The 13279-nt window shown below is 37.2% G+C and overlaps 1 protein-coding gene across 1 annotated transcript in view; it reads left to right on the top strand.

The window, feature by feature from the left end:
• Positions 1-13279, top strand: part of RNF17 (ring finger protein 17) — a 180713-nt gene that overhangs the window by 155326 nt on the left and 12108 nt on the right. The window contains exons 28-32 of the mRNA XM_049781640.1: positions 2854-2934; positions 5429-5554; positions 7181-7237; positions 9606-9722; positions 11802-11982. Of these exons, the coding sequence (XP_049637597.1) occupies positions 2854-2934; positions 5429-5554; positions 7181-7237; positions 9606-9722; positions 11802-11982 (562 nt within the window). The remainder of the gene's footprint in view (positions 1-2853; positions 2935-5428; positions 5555-7180; positions 7238-9605; positions 9723-11801; positions 11983-13279) is intronic.

Genomic DNA, 13279 nt, shown 5'->3' with positions numbered 1-13279 from the left:
TCCCCACCAGCATTGTTCTTGTTCTTTGTGATGTGTGCCAGTCTCTGTGGTAAAGAAATTATTTAATTAAAAAAAGAAACTAAAAAAATTACAGTGCTGGATTAGTGACAAAAGAAAAGAAAAATATACTTCTTAAAAGTAAACTATGAAAAGACATCCATATTATAGATAATAAGACATAAAGGGGCCGGGCGGTGGCGCTAGAGGTAAGGTGCCTGCCTTGCCTGCGCTAGCCGTGGACGGACCACGGTTCGATCCCCCGGCGTCCCATATGGTCCCCCAAGCCAGGAGCAACTTCTGAGCGCATAGCCAGGAGTAACCCCTGAGCGTCAACGGATGTGGCCCAAAAACCAAAAAAAAATAAATAAATAAGACATAAAGTTTTTAATTTCTCTAAAAATTACCCAATTTGAACCTTAAATTAATGTTTTGAGTCTGTAAACTTTCTGAGATGTTGTTGACAAACTTATATGAAGCTATGTATTCATCCTTCAAACTTGAAAGTCTGACTTGGTGAGGTGTTCATTTTATTGATTTTTTTTTTTTTTTTTTTTTGGTTTTTGGGCCACACCCGGCGGTGCTCAGGGGTTATTCCCGGCTGTCTGCTCAGAAATAGCTCCTGGCAGGCACGGGGGACCATATGGGACACCGGGATTCGAACCAACCACCTTTGGTCCTGGATTGGCTGTTTGCAAGGCAAACGCTGCTATGCTATCTCTCCGGGTCCCATTTTATTGATTTTTTTTTCACTATATTTCACCACTACCTTCAGCCTGTATGGTTGCTTGTGATAAATCTGCTGTAAATATTATGTTTGGTTCTTTGTATTCTTTCCCTTTTTTGTTCTTGTTGCTTTCAGCATTCTATCTCTGCCTATGTTTTTCGTGATTGAGACTATGATGGGTTGCTTATATTTAGGTCTCTTTTAGCTGGTACTCTTCAAGAATCCAGGACATAGGTGCATTCACTCTTCAACTCTGGGAACTTCTCAACCATGATGTCTTTCACTGTTCTTTCTTCATAGGGATTTTCTTACTGGCTCTCTGGAACCCCAGTGAGTCTTATGTTATTTCTGTTGAATTTATTCCAAAGTTTTATTGTCTTGAGTGGGTTTGTTTTGAGGATTTTATATCTATCTTCTGTTTATTTTAAGATACTTTTCCAACTTCTGCTAGTATGGATGTGTTATACAGCTCATCTTTCAGCTCACTGATTCTGTTTTCAGCAAATGTTGCTCTGCTGGTGAAGCTTCTAGTGAGTCTTTCATTTTGCCTGCCACATTTTTCAATTCTGTCACTTATGTTTGAGATTTTCTTATTTCTATTCTCATATCCTCCTCCTGAGTCTTATTGGCTAACTATTCCATGGTTTTTTTGAGTTCCTTGAACATCTTTAATATTTCCTCTCTAGTATCTTTATCTGAGAAGATCTATAGGTAGCTGTTCAGAGCTCCCATCTTCATTCACTAAGCATGCTGGGGCTCTGTGATGTTTTTCCATTGTGGCCTTTCTATCATAATTTTTTTTTTTTTGGTTTTTGAGGCCACACCCATTTGATGCTCAGGGGTTACTCCTGGCTAAGCGCTCAGAAATTGGCCCTGGCTTGGGGGGACCATATGGGACGCTGGGGGATCGAACCGCGGTCCTTCCTTGGCTAGCGCTTGCAAGGCAGACACCTTACCTCTAGCGCCACCTCACCGGCCCCATGATTTTTTATGTGCTTTGGTGGACTAATTAGCTACAAGAAATGTGCAACCACGGCACAAAGTGGAGCAACCATGCTCTTTTCAAAGTGCATTGTTCCAACAATGTTCCATATTGTTCCATACAATGTTCCAACACCAATACCACCACCAGGTCCCCTTTTGTTCACCAATGGCCCCAGGTTTCCTCCTACCCCCTGACTTGCCCCTTTTATAGGCATATAATGCTCATTTCATATTACTCCAACAAAACTTAAAGTAATGACAAATGTAATTATCAGAAAATAAATCAATATAAGTCAATTTTTGTTTTTTTTTGTTTTGTTTTTGGGCCATACCCGGTGTTGCTCAGGGGTTACTCCTGGCTGTCTGCTCAGAAATAGCTCCTGGCAGGCACGGGGGACCATATGGGACACCGGGATTCGAACCAACCACCTTTGGTCCTGGATCGGCTGCTTGCAAGGCAAACACCGCTGTGCTATCTCTCCGGGCCCTTCTGTAATTATTTTTAAGGAATCTTAAAGACAATTTTCCATAAAGACTGTACTAATTTGCATTCCACTAATAGTATACCAAAGTTTCTTTCTCCACATCATAACCAACATTTTTCCCAGTATTTTTATATAAGCTATTCACAGTTTTTTCATTATGATTTAATTTACATTTCCCAGTGCTCTTGTTGAGCATTTTCATGTGTGTCTGGGCCAACAGTTTGTTTTCTTTGGATAATTGTCTGTTCAGGACTTTTGTGCAGTTTCTCTTGGGTTACTTTCCTTGGGTTACTTAGGTGTTTAAGGGCTCTCTTGGGATATTCCCTTGGTTAATTGGCCTGACATTTAGAACTTAACTCTTTGATGATTGGGATCACTAATTATGGGAGCTACTAAAGTCACACTGATGGTGTTTGGGGATCAGATTTTTGGGCCATACCCAACAGTGCTCAGGTTACTTCTGGCTCTTCATTCAGGAATTACTCTTGGCACTGTTTGGGGGAACCATATAGGATGCTAAGGATCAAACCCAGGTCAACTGCATTTAAGGTAAACTCACAACCTCCTGTATTATTGTTCCAGCCCTACTCTGCATATTTATTTGTTCCCTGCCCTTACTTTTTTTAAGTATTGTAATTTGAGTTTATTATTCCTAAATAGGTTGGGAATGTGTGGCAGCCAGATGCCGTAGAACTTCTACAGGAACTGCTTTCAAAGAGAGAAGTGGAAATTCATATCATGGTAATTTATACTTAAAGAACATTTAGTCTATTTAAATTATCTGCAATAAAGTATTTACAGGTAACATGATTTGAGGTATATTTTTATGATAAATGCTCTTTTTATTGGCAGTTTTTTATTATCTTTATTTAAACACTGTGATTACAAATATGATTAACGTAGTTGTATGATTTCAGTCATGTAAAGAACACCCCCCTACACCAGTGCAGCATTCCACCACCAACGTCCCAAATCTCCCTCCTCTCCACCCCACCCACACCTGTACTTGAGACAGGCTTTCTACTTCCCTCATTTATTCACACTGTTAGGATAGTTCTCAATGTAGTTATTTCTCTAACTGCACTCATCATTCTTTGTAGTGAGCTTCATGTCATGAGCTGCACCTTCCAGCCCTCATCTCTTTTGTCTCTGAGAATTATTGCAAAAATGTCTTTCATTTTTCTTAAATCCCATAGATGAGTGAGACTATTCTACGTCTATCTCTCTCCCTCTGACTTATTTCACTCAGCATAATAGATTCCACGTACATCCATGTATAGGAAAATTTCATGACTTCATCTCTCCTGACGGCTGCATAATATTCCATTGTGTATATGTACCACAGTTTCTTTAGGCACTCGTCTGTTGAAGGGCATCTTGGTTGTTTCCAGAGTCTGGCTATTTTAAATAGTGCTTCAATGAATATAGGTGTGAAGAAGGGATAATAAATGTTCTTATGTGACTTACTCATTTACATTGAAGGAGTTACCACTTTAGTTCCTATTCTTGTTTTAAATAAATCTAACTTTGAACAAACTCGAGAATTTTTTTATCATCACTAATGTCAGAAATTTAGAATTTATTATTAGCAGCACTTACTTTAAAATGAAGTTTTTTTTATCAATTTATTTAGTAATTGTCAAGATAGCTCTATACCTGTTCCACTACTATAAGTAAATCAGTATAGATGATTAAAGTAGAGTAATTTTACTGTTAGTTATTTTAATATCAAGAACCCTTCTCAGTGTCTCTCTGAGGGAAAAAGTCACACAAGTAAGGTAGAGACTGAATTTTTTCCATTTATTAAGGTATTTTTCTTTTATCTGTTTAGTTTAACATGACAATTTATAGTGCATGTAACAAAATCTGCCCCAATTTCTATAAATCATGAATTTGCATTCTCCACAATCTTCCCAGATTTGTTCCACTGACCATTTATACAAATAAATGTATAAACAAACACAAGGATGCTTTTATGTGCTGGGCTTAGTCTTGCCTGGAGGGGCAGCCATTAACTGAATTATTCACTATGAATAATTCACATTGTGAAACTTCATTTTTGTGGTGAGAAACAATGATAAGATATATCAGAAACTATGGCAGGCTGGAGTGGGGAAGATATGGAATGGACTCTGGGACTACTGTTGAAGGGAGATTGGCATTGGTGGTGGGATTGGTGCTGAAACATTATATCTAAAACGCAAGTACAAATAACTTTTATAAATAACAATAAAATAATTTACAATAAAATATATATAGTAAAGAGTAGAAGAAAATTGGGGGGCACACCCGACAGTGCTCAGGGGTTATCCTGGATCTGCACTCAGGGGTCATCCTGGCAGTGCTTGGGGGGACCATGTGGGATACAGGATGAAACCTGGATGGCCATGCCCTACCCACTATGCTGTCACTCCAGTCCCTAGCAGAAAGATTTTAAAGGGCAATAGGGAAGTGTTTAAGAGAAGGAGGTTTCATATTAAAGATAGGTTTTCAGGAAGCTATAACTGCACAAATGAGACTTGAGGGAAGAGTTTAGAATAAGATAGCAGACCAGAATAGGCAAAGAAGGTGCCTGGAGTGCCAAAGGAATAGCAAAGAATCTTCTCAGAGGAGTAGAAGGGTAAGACAGAGTAGAACTGATGATGTCTAGGAAACTTCCAAGCTTGTCACCTGTCCAGGGGGCTGAGGGCTTCAGCAAATAGGTGACTTGAGCTAACTTTTGTTCTAGTGTTTCTATCTGCTGCACTGATGAAAGACTGGATAGTAGCAAAGTTTGTGACAAGGAAAGCAGTTATAATAAGTAGAAAAACAGTTTGAACTAAGGGTAAGACTGAGTAAAAATCTTGAGAAATGACCAGTTAGCTATGTACATGTTCGGTTTCTAATAATTATTAGAAGTTTTAAAGCTGTTACCATTCCTTTTAGAGATTTTATTTCTTCTGATTCCTGCCATCTTTTAAAATTCTCTTCATTGTAGATTATTAGTATTATTTTAAATGACAGACAGCAATTATATGTAGTAAATTATTTTCTTGTAAATAAAAAAGCATTATACCTTAAGGAAAGTATATTTTACATAAACCCAGTAGTATAATCATACTTGCATTAAAGTTTGCCAAAATTTCAGAAGGAAATGTGTATTGAAATAATCAAATCAAACTATAAATGTTATAAGTCTTAATTTCATGCTTTCTGGCTATAAAATTTTATTTCCACATATATTTTGCTTAAACAGGAATTGCCTGAAAATCCCTGGGGGAAATTATCTGTTCATATCAATTTTGATGGAATGTCACTTTCTTATTTTATGGCAAATCATAAACATTGTACATTTGAAAATTCGGAGGAGTTTCCAAAAGAAGTAAGTGAAATGTTTTTTATAAAACTCTGAACTCTGGGGCCACAGAGCTTTTATTATAGATAGAAGAAAGGCATTTGCCCTGCATGTGCCTGCATTCAGTTCAAATCCCAGTGACCTGAGCAGCATCAGGAATCATTCCTAAGAAATCATTCTAAGCACAGAACCAGTAATAGCCCCTGAGTACCACTAAATCTGACCCAAAACCAAAAAAAAAAAAAAAATGTTTTTAATTTAAAAAAAAAACACCTTTAAATTGTAGAATTATGTAAATTATAATTTTTTATAGATTAAATTTCAGTAAGAACTCTTTCTGCCTGGAGAAAATGTTTTCCCTTTTATTTGACATTATAACATAATTCCCTTTATTGTCATCTTATAGGAAACCTGGAGCAATATATTCAGTACCAATATATTCCAGTTGCTTTTGTTGCTTCTTTTTTAGTATTTTTAAAAATTAAAGGGGAAATAGATAATTTACTCCTCTGATTACATATTTTAACACCCCTACCCTTTGTAATGAACTGAGAATAAATTGATAGTGTTATATTGAACATGCAAAAATATAATAATTTTTCTATGACAGTTTCATACCTCAAGCTATAAATATGTTTTTTAAAAGTATATTTAATGCCAGAGAGATGGTACAGCAGGGAAGGCTCACAACTAGCACAAGAGTGATCTCTTTCACCACATATGATCTTTGAGCCTGCCCTGAAAACAGCTGGTGTCATCTAAAAACAAAAAATAATAAAATAGGGGCCAGAGAGATAGCACAACAGTAGGGTGTTTGCTTTGCATGCAGCCAACTGGGGAGGGACCAGCTTCAGTTCCGAGCATCCCAAATGGTCCCCAGCTGCCAGGAGTGATTTCTGAGTGGAGAGCCAGAAGTAACCCCTCAGCACCACTGGGTATGGCCCCAAAACCAATTAATCAATAAAGTTTAAATAATAATAATAAAATAGTTTATTCATAATAAACAATAACATTAACATTTTACATAGCATAATTTTTAGCTGGACTGTAATGTTCCCTTTTATATACTTTAATATTACTGTAGTAAGATAATTGTTATCTTACTAAATCAAGAGTTCAATGGATCACAGAAAACAGCTTTTTCAAATAGAAATTTGATGTTACTCTGTATATGCAATCATCACTGATTGCTTTTTCTTTTTGTGTGTATATGAAGGGGGTCTGTTTCAGGTGCACAATATAGGCATTCTTTTGTGTTTTATAAAAAGGTGTTTCATCTTTTTAACTACTCTTAGAGGAAAAGGTAAAAGCTCCCAATAGTGAATAATAAACTATTTACAGTTTAATTTACATTAGATAAAATGTTGAGGCATTACATTGTCACATTAAGTCCTAAGGTTAGGTTTCCTATATTAACCCATATTAATATTTCCCATATTATCAATATTTAACTGTTATTATTTATTTCTGGTTATTAGTTACTATATTAACATTATTTATTGATTGGTTATTTAATTGTTACAATTAATATGTCCAATATTAACCTAAAACAAAGTGAAAGACAGTAAAAATAATTTTCTTAATATGAGGGTACAATATGAAAAATATTTAATATTAAAGTGGATTTACTTACAGTAGTTTATATTATTTCAGAAACCAACAAATTACAATAAAAAGTATGAGGAGGAAAGATGGGAAATAAAGTCTGAGGTAAGTTATTTCAAATAATTTAGAAACTGTGCTGGAGTGGCAGCTTAGCAGTAGGGTGTTTGCCCTGCATGCGACTGACCCAGGATGGATGTTGGTTCGATCCCAGACATCCCATATGATTCCCCAAGCCAGGAGCAATTTCTGAGTGCAGAGCCAGGAGTAGTCCCCAAGTACCTCTGGGTATGGCCCAAAAAACGGAAAAAAATTCTGAAACTTTGGGTATTTCTTTAATAGAAAGTGGTATTACAGTATTTCCCAAAATGGGCAGGGGGAACACTAGAACAATCCAAGGTTATAGTGGTAGTTCTGGTTATTCTTGGTGGGTCTCTCCAGTTAAAGGCAGCTTTCCTGGGGGGCACTGAGTGATTGTTTTACATAAAAGGTTGAAGGAGTTCAGGTGAGTTTGAGAACCTTTATAATATAAGATCAAGGAGGAAGAATTTTCTTTTATAAAAGTTTATTGAGATACATTTACAGAAATAATGTATTATTTAAAATATAAATAGTGCATAAAATACAAATAGTACATAAAATACTATTTAAAAAACTAAAGGTATATAATTTTATGATGAACTTAAAGTTGTAAAATCATCACAGCTATCTAAAGTGGCGTATGGTGAAGAATGACACTTAGGTTGTACTCCTGGTTTGGCAATTATGAATAAAGCTACTATGAACATTCATGTTTTTATATACATAATTAACCCTTTAACCAGCAGTGCAGGAGGGTTAAGGAATAGATCTGTGTGCCATTCCTGGCAGGTCTTCGCCAGAAAGGGCCAGCAATGTTCAAGGCAGTCATTTATGCCCAGCAGTGTTTGGGTGAGTACATGCTGTGCAAGGATTGAACTCATCCATACTGCATTACTAATCATACATGTGTTCTAGCTCTTGAGCTGTATTTAATATCTTCCTAATAAATTTTTTATAGATTTTTATATTTTCTTCTTGGGAATGTAATTACTTGATTGTACAAGTGGTTCTCTGTGCTATTTTGTGTTTTTTCATGTTTCGTTTTTTATGGGGAGGTTTCCCATCTGGTGTTGTAGGCCCAGGAATCCTTGAATTCTTGACTAGCCAGACTTGCAGTTCAGATACTGTGTTGCCAGAAAATATCCATGTCTCCTTGGCAGCTAATGAGGACCTCCAGGGCAAGACATAGGATGCCCAGAGAACCATGTAGTTCTGGGAATGGAACTTCAGTGTTCACCTTAATCCCTGTATACAGTCTTAAAGAACTAATAGATTTTTCCAATGAGTAGCAACATTACACTTCTGAACTTGAAACACGCAAGGATTTCACTTCCTCCATATGTCCATCAGCACATGTATCTAGCTGATTTCCCCCTAGCTGTCCTAGGACAGGTATGAGTGACATCTTGTCATTTTAGAGGGCCTCCCAAAGAGTAATCATGGTGCTTTGGGGCCACTACTAGTGAATGATACTTAACCAACAGGACTGAACAGTTCAGTGCTGGGATTTCCAGAGCTACACAGAGAGGTACTGAGGAACCACACAGTGCCAGGAATTGAACAGGGGTCACCACACATGCCAGGCATGAAGCCCTGATTACCAAAATATTTCCCTGGTGTCCCTCACTGTAGATTTGATTTGAATTATTATTCTTTGTACTTTATTGATAACTGATAATGATCATCTTTTCATAAATGATTGACTATTTTTGTTTTCTTTTTATTTTATTTTTGTTTTCTTCCAAGAAAATTGTGTTCAGTTTTTTGTCGAAAATTTGACCTAAAATTTGGCAACATAAGTAAAATCAAACAAGTTGAAGTATATTAAAGAAAAATATTTTGCCACATAGCAAAGGAAAATCATCAAGAAAATGGGGAGGCAACTACTGAATGTAAAAAAGTATTTGCAGACCATGTCTGATTAATGTCCAGAATATTATAGACAACTTCATACAAATGAGTTGCCAAAAATTAATTGATTTTTTTTTGCCAGAAGATTTGATGACAGTTTCCCATAGATAACATACTGATTTTAATAGGTAAATCAAAAAAAAAGCAAAGAATGGCCCCTGAGTATAAATGATGTGGCCTCCCCAAAATTCCCAAGTTCCCCCAGCAGGAGCAAGTACTAGGAGTTATTTATTTTTACATAATTGTATATTTAAATATGTATATCTAAACATTCACATATGTTGTGTATAAATAAAAATATTTTGTATTTAACTGGTGGAGGGAAAGAATACTATTCATCTTTCATTTATTAAACACATTGATCCTACTGCAACAAAATCATTTTTTTCAGTATCTAAGAGCATGTTTACTACTAATTAGACACTAATGTAATTGAATAACGGATTTCTGTAAGTTATTCTGAAATTTGAGTTTGTGTTTTTAGGAATTGCTCCTATCTGAAACAGAGACTCCTATATTGCCACCATATGTATCTTCATCTCTGCCTCCCCCAGAAGAACTCTTTGCTGTTCGGGTTAAGCATGTCATCTCACCTAATGAAGTATGTGATCTAAATACGAATGCTAGGATTGGTTCTTTGTTCCCATCTTTCTGATTTTAAATAATTGAAAATTGGTCACCTCCAATTTGCTAGCCCTGTAATTTTTTAATAAAAATATATTTCTACATAAGAAAGCAAATGTTTCTCTTTGGGGCACCACACTCGGCCTTGTTCAGGGTTTATTCCTGGCTCTGTGATCAAGGATACCTCCTGGCAGGACTCGAAGCTATATGGGATACTGGGATTGAACCTAGATATTAGATATCTTGTTCCCTGATCCTCATCATATGAATGCTCTTTAACCTGCTGGGGTTTTTTCCATACAACTCTGCCACTTTCTCCCCATTGAAGTATAATTACATGAAATCAGAATTTTTTACTGTTTATATCACTGATTTATCTCTAGAACCTAGAGTATTCCTTACACATATTAGGAATTATTGATTAGTTAAATTCACTCTCAAATTGAGGTTGGAGTGGAAGGCAGGTAGCTTGCCTTGCATGCAGCTAATCTGGGTTTGAGCCTTGTTACCCATCTGGAACTCTGAACCCCACAAGGAGTGGTCACTCAGTGCAGAGCCAGGAGTAAACCCTGAACAGGTGTCACCATAAACAAAAAATTGTTGTCTTGGAGGTGGCTCAAAGAACTGAAGTGCCACCTTTGCATATAAGAGCCCTGGGTTTGCTCCCAGGCACTGCATGACTTGTCCAAGCACTACCAGGAAAGACCCCAGACCACCAAGTCAGAAGTAGCCCCTGAGCACCACAGTTGTGGCCAAAGGGAGAAAAAAATCCTTGACTAATTCCTAACTAAGATATTCTGCTACATAGCAAATTTCCCCAAATTTAGAATCTTTTTTTTTTTTTTTTTTGGGTCACACCCGGCATTGCTCAGGGGTTACTCCTGGCTGTCTGCTCAGAAATAGCTCCTGGCAGGCATGGGGGACCATATGGAACACCGGGATTTGAACCAACCACCTTTGGTCCTGGATCGGCTGCTTGCAAGGCAAACGCCACTGTGCTATCTCTCCGGGCCCCCAAATTTAGAATCTTAATACATGATAACCTATAATGTTGCACAAATACCACTCAAGATTTCTCATAAGGGAAAAAAGGCTAGACCTTTGACATATACACAATGTAATACTATGCAGCTGTCTGGAAAAAAGAAATTATGAAATTTTCCTATACATGAACAGACATGGAAACTGTTATGCTGAGTGAATTGAGTCAGAGGGAAAAATAGACATAGAATAGTGTCACTCATCTGGTATTTAAGAAAAATAAAAGACAGTATTGTAATAATACCCAGTGACAATAGAGATGAGAACTAGAAGGACCGGTCCGCAATACAAAGCTTACCACAAAGAGTGGTGAATGCTGTTAGAAAAATAACTACACTAATAACTATCATGACAATGATAGTGAGAAATAGAATGCCTGCTGGTGGCTATTGGTGGTGGGAAGGTTACACTAATGAATGTTTGTAATCATGATGCTTAAATAAAGATATTAAAAATAAATAAATGTGGGGGTCATGGTCAAATAAAAAAAGGCTAGACCTAAAAAATGGCTTTTAAAAAAATTCGCTTAGATGGGGCCAGAGTGGTGTGCAACTATAGGGCTTTTGCCTTGTACGTGACTGACCTTGGACAGACCATGGTTTGATCACCTGCCATCCCATATAGTCCTCCGAGCCAGGAGCAAATATCCAGCAGTTACCCCGAGCGTTACCTCATGTGGCCCAAAAAACAAAAAAATTTTACATAGATGCCACCTAAAAGTCCTCTTCAGTGACCTGTTCAGTTTGCTCCCTTTGGGAGAGCAATGGTAAATGAGACAACTGTGACAGGCACATATCTCTTATAATCTGATCTCAGAAGTCATGCCACAATTTCTGGGTTTTGTAAATGGGGTAGTGGGAGAGTCAAAAATCAACACTGGAGTGATAAGGAAAAGAATCTATAGGTGGTCATTAAGGTCATAATTGAAGACTTGTTTACCATGATCATTTTCTTCAAATAAGTAAATATTAGAGATACAAAATTTGAAAACTTTTTCTTTCCCTTCTCTACATAGATGTATATTTGCCCTGATTCTGTGGAAAATTGTAATATATTTAATCAGCATAGTAACTCAGATGTCAATGCAGATTATAATGGAGTAAACTGGGAATCTGGGTCTGAGAACCTTAATGAAGCACTACAAAGACTTAATAAGAAGGTGGAGACATTTCCTCCTCTGACAGATTTTAAACAAGGTAAACCAAATTTTCTGTGTGAAATGCATTTCTTAATAATTGACTGTCATTTTAATGGTCTGATGAGGTTGGAGTCTTCCTAATTGTAAATTGGAGGAGGGTGGGATTAGGGCCACGCCCAGCAGTGCTCAGGAAATCACTTCTGGTGGGCTCAGAGAACCATGTAAAGCCAGGGATCGAACCCAATTGGTCGCAGGAAAGGCAATCATTCTACCCATTGTGCTATTATTCTATAGAGCCTCATAATTGTAAATGGTTTTTGAGTGTTTCTTTGGTGCAGATTGAACCCAGAGTCTCGTATATTCAGTACATGTACTTTACCAATTATCTATGATCTCTAGCCCCATTAATTGATAAGTTTAGTCTTCACTTTAAATGCATGAAAAGGTACTATTAGGTGATCTTTTCTATTTTCTAGGCCAATGAGCAAAGATAAAAAGTGATTGCTTCGGGAGCTATAGGGAGTACCCTGCTTGCCTTGCATATGGCCAACTGGGTTCAGTCCTTGCTTGGTATCCTATATGGTCCCCTGAGCCTGCAAGGAGTGATTTCTGAGTGTAGAACCAGGAGTAAACACTGAGCATGCAGGAAGTGACCAAAAACAAACTTAAAAAGTGAGTATTTGTGTCCAAGCAATAGTCCAGCAGGTGACTGACCCAGGTTCATTCCCTGACACTGAATATGGTACCCCAAACCCTGCCAGGAGTGATCCCTGAGCACTGCTGGGTATGACAGAAAAAAAGTGACTGCTTAAATTTTTCAAAGCATTGTTTTTAAAGTTTTGCCACTAGCTTAAAATATTGGACTTGTGAGTCAAGACCTAAATGACAATGGTTTTAGTTCCAAGCCACCTACCTGATCATTTTGGAGTGGGGTAAGTGAACTCATTTACTCAGTAACTGGCATATCAAGTCCTGTTGCTTTTTCTTCTTTTGAGCCCATTCTTACTCTATTTACACATAAATATGCTTTTCCTATAAAGACAGTGCTGGTATTGACAATGCAAGGAGTAGTGTCTATATGCTTTTCTTAATATGTGATATATAGAAATGTCTTTACTCTTAATATATGTTTCAGGCTGTGTTAGCAATGAAAGCTTCACTCTAATACCTTTTATAGGTGGTATTTAGGATAACTGTATGAGTGAGTGCAATGGTTTAAATGGGGGTTGCCTAGATCACTCTTGGCCCCAAAGTCCTAGTAAGGAGAAGGAACAAAATAGAGCAGAGAGGGAAAAAGACAGATGTGAAGTAACGGGGAGAGGGGTCAGGAGACTCGGGTCCATTGGTAGTGTTAA

This window comes from Suncus etruscus, chromosome 10 (assembly GCF_024139225.1).
Source record: "Suncus etruscus isolate mSunEtr1 chromosome 10, mSunEtr1.pri.cur, whole genome shotgun sequence".
NCBI lineage: Eukaryota > Metazoa > Chordata > Mammalia > Eulipotyphla > Soricidae > Suncus > Suncus etruscus.
The sequence above is the reverse complement of the archived record's forward strand: the minus strand, read 5'-3'. Positions and strand labels throughout refer to the sequence as shown.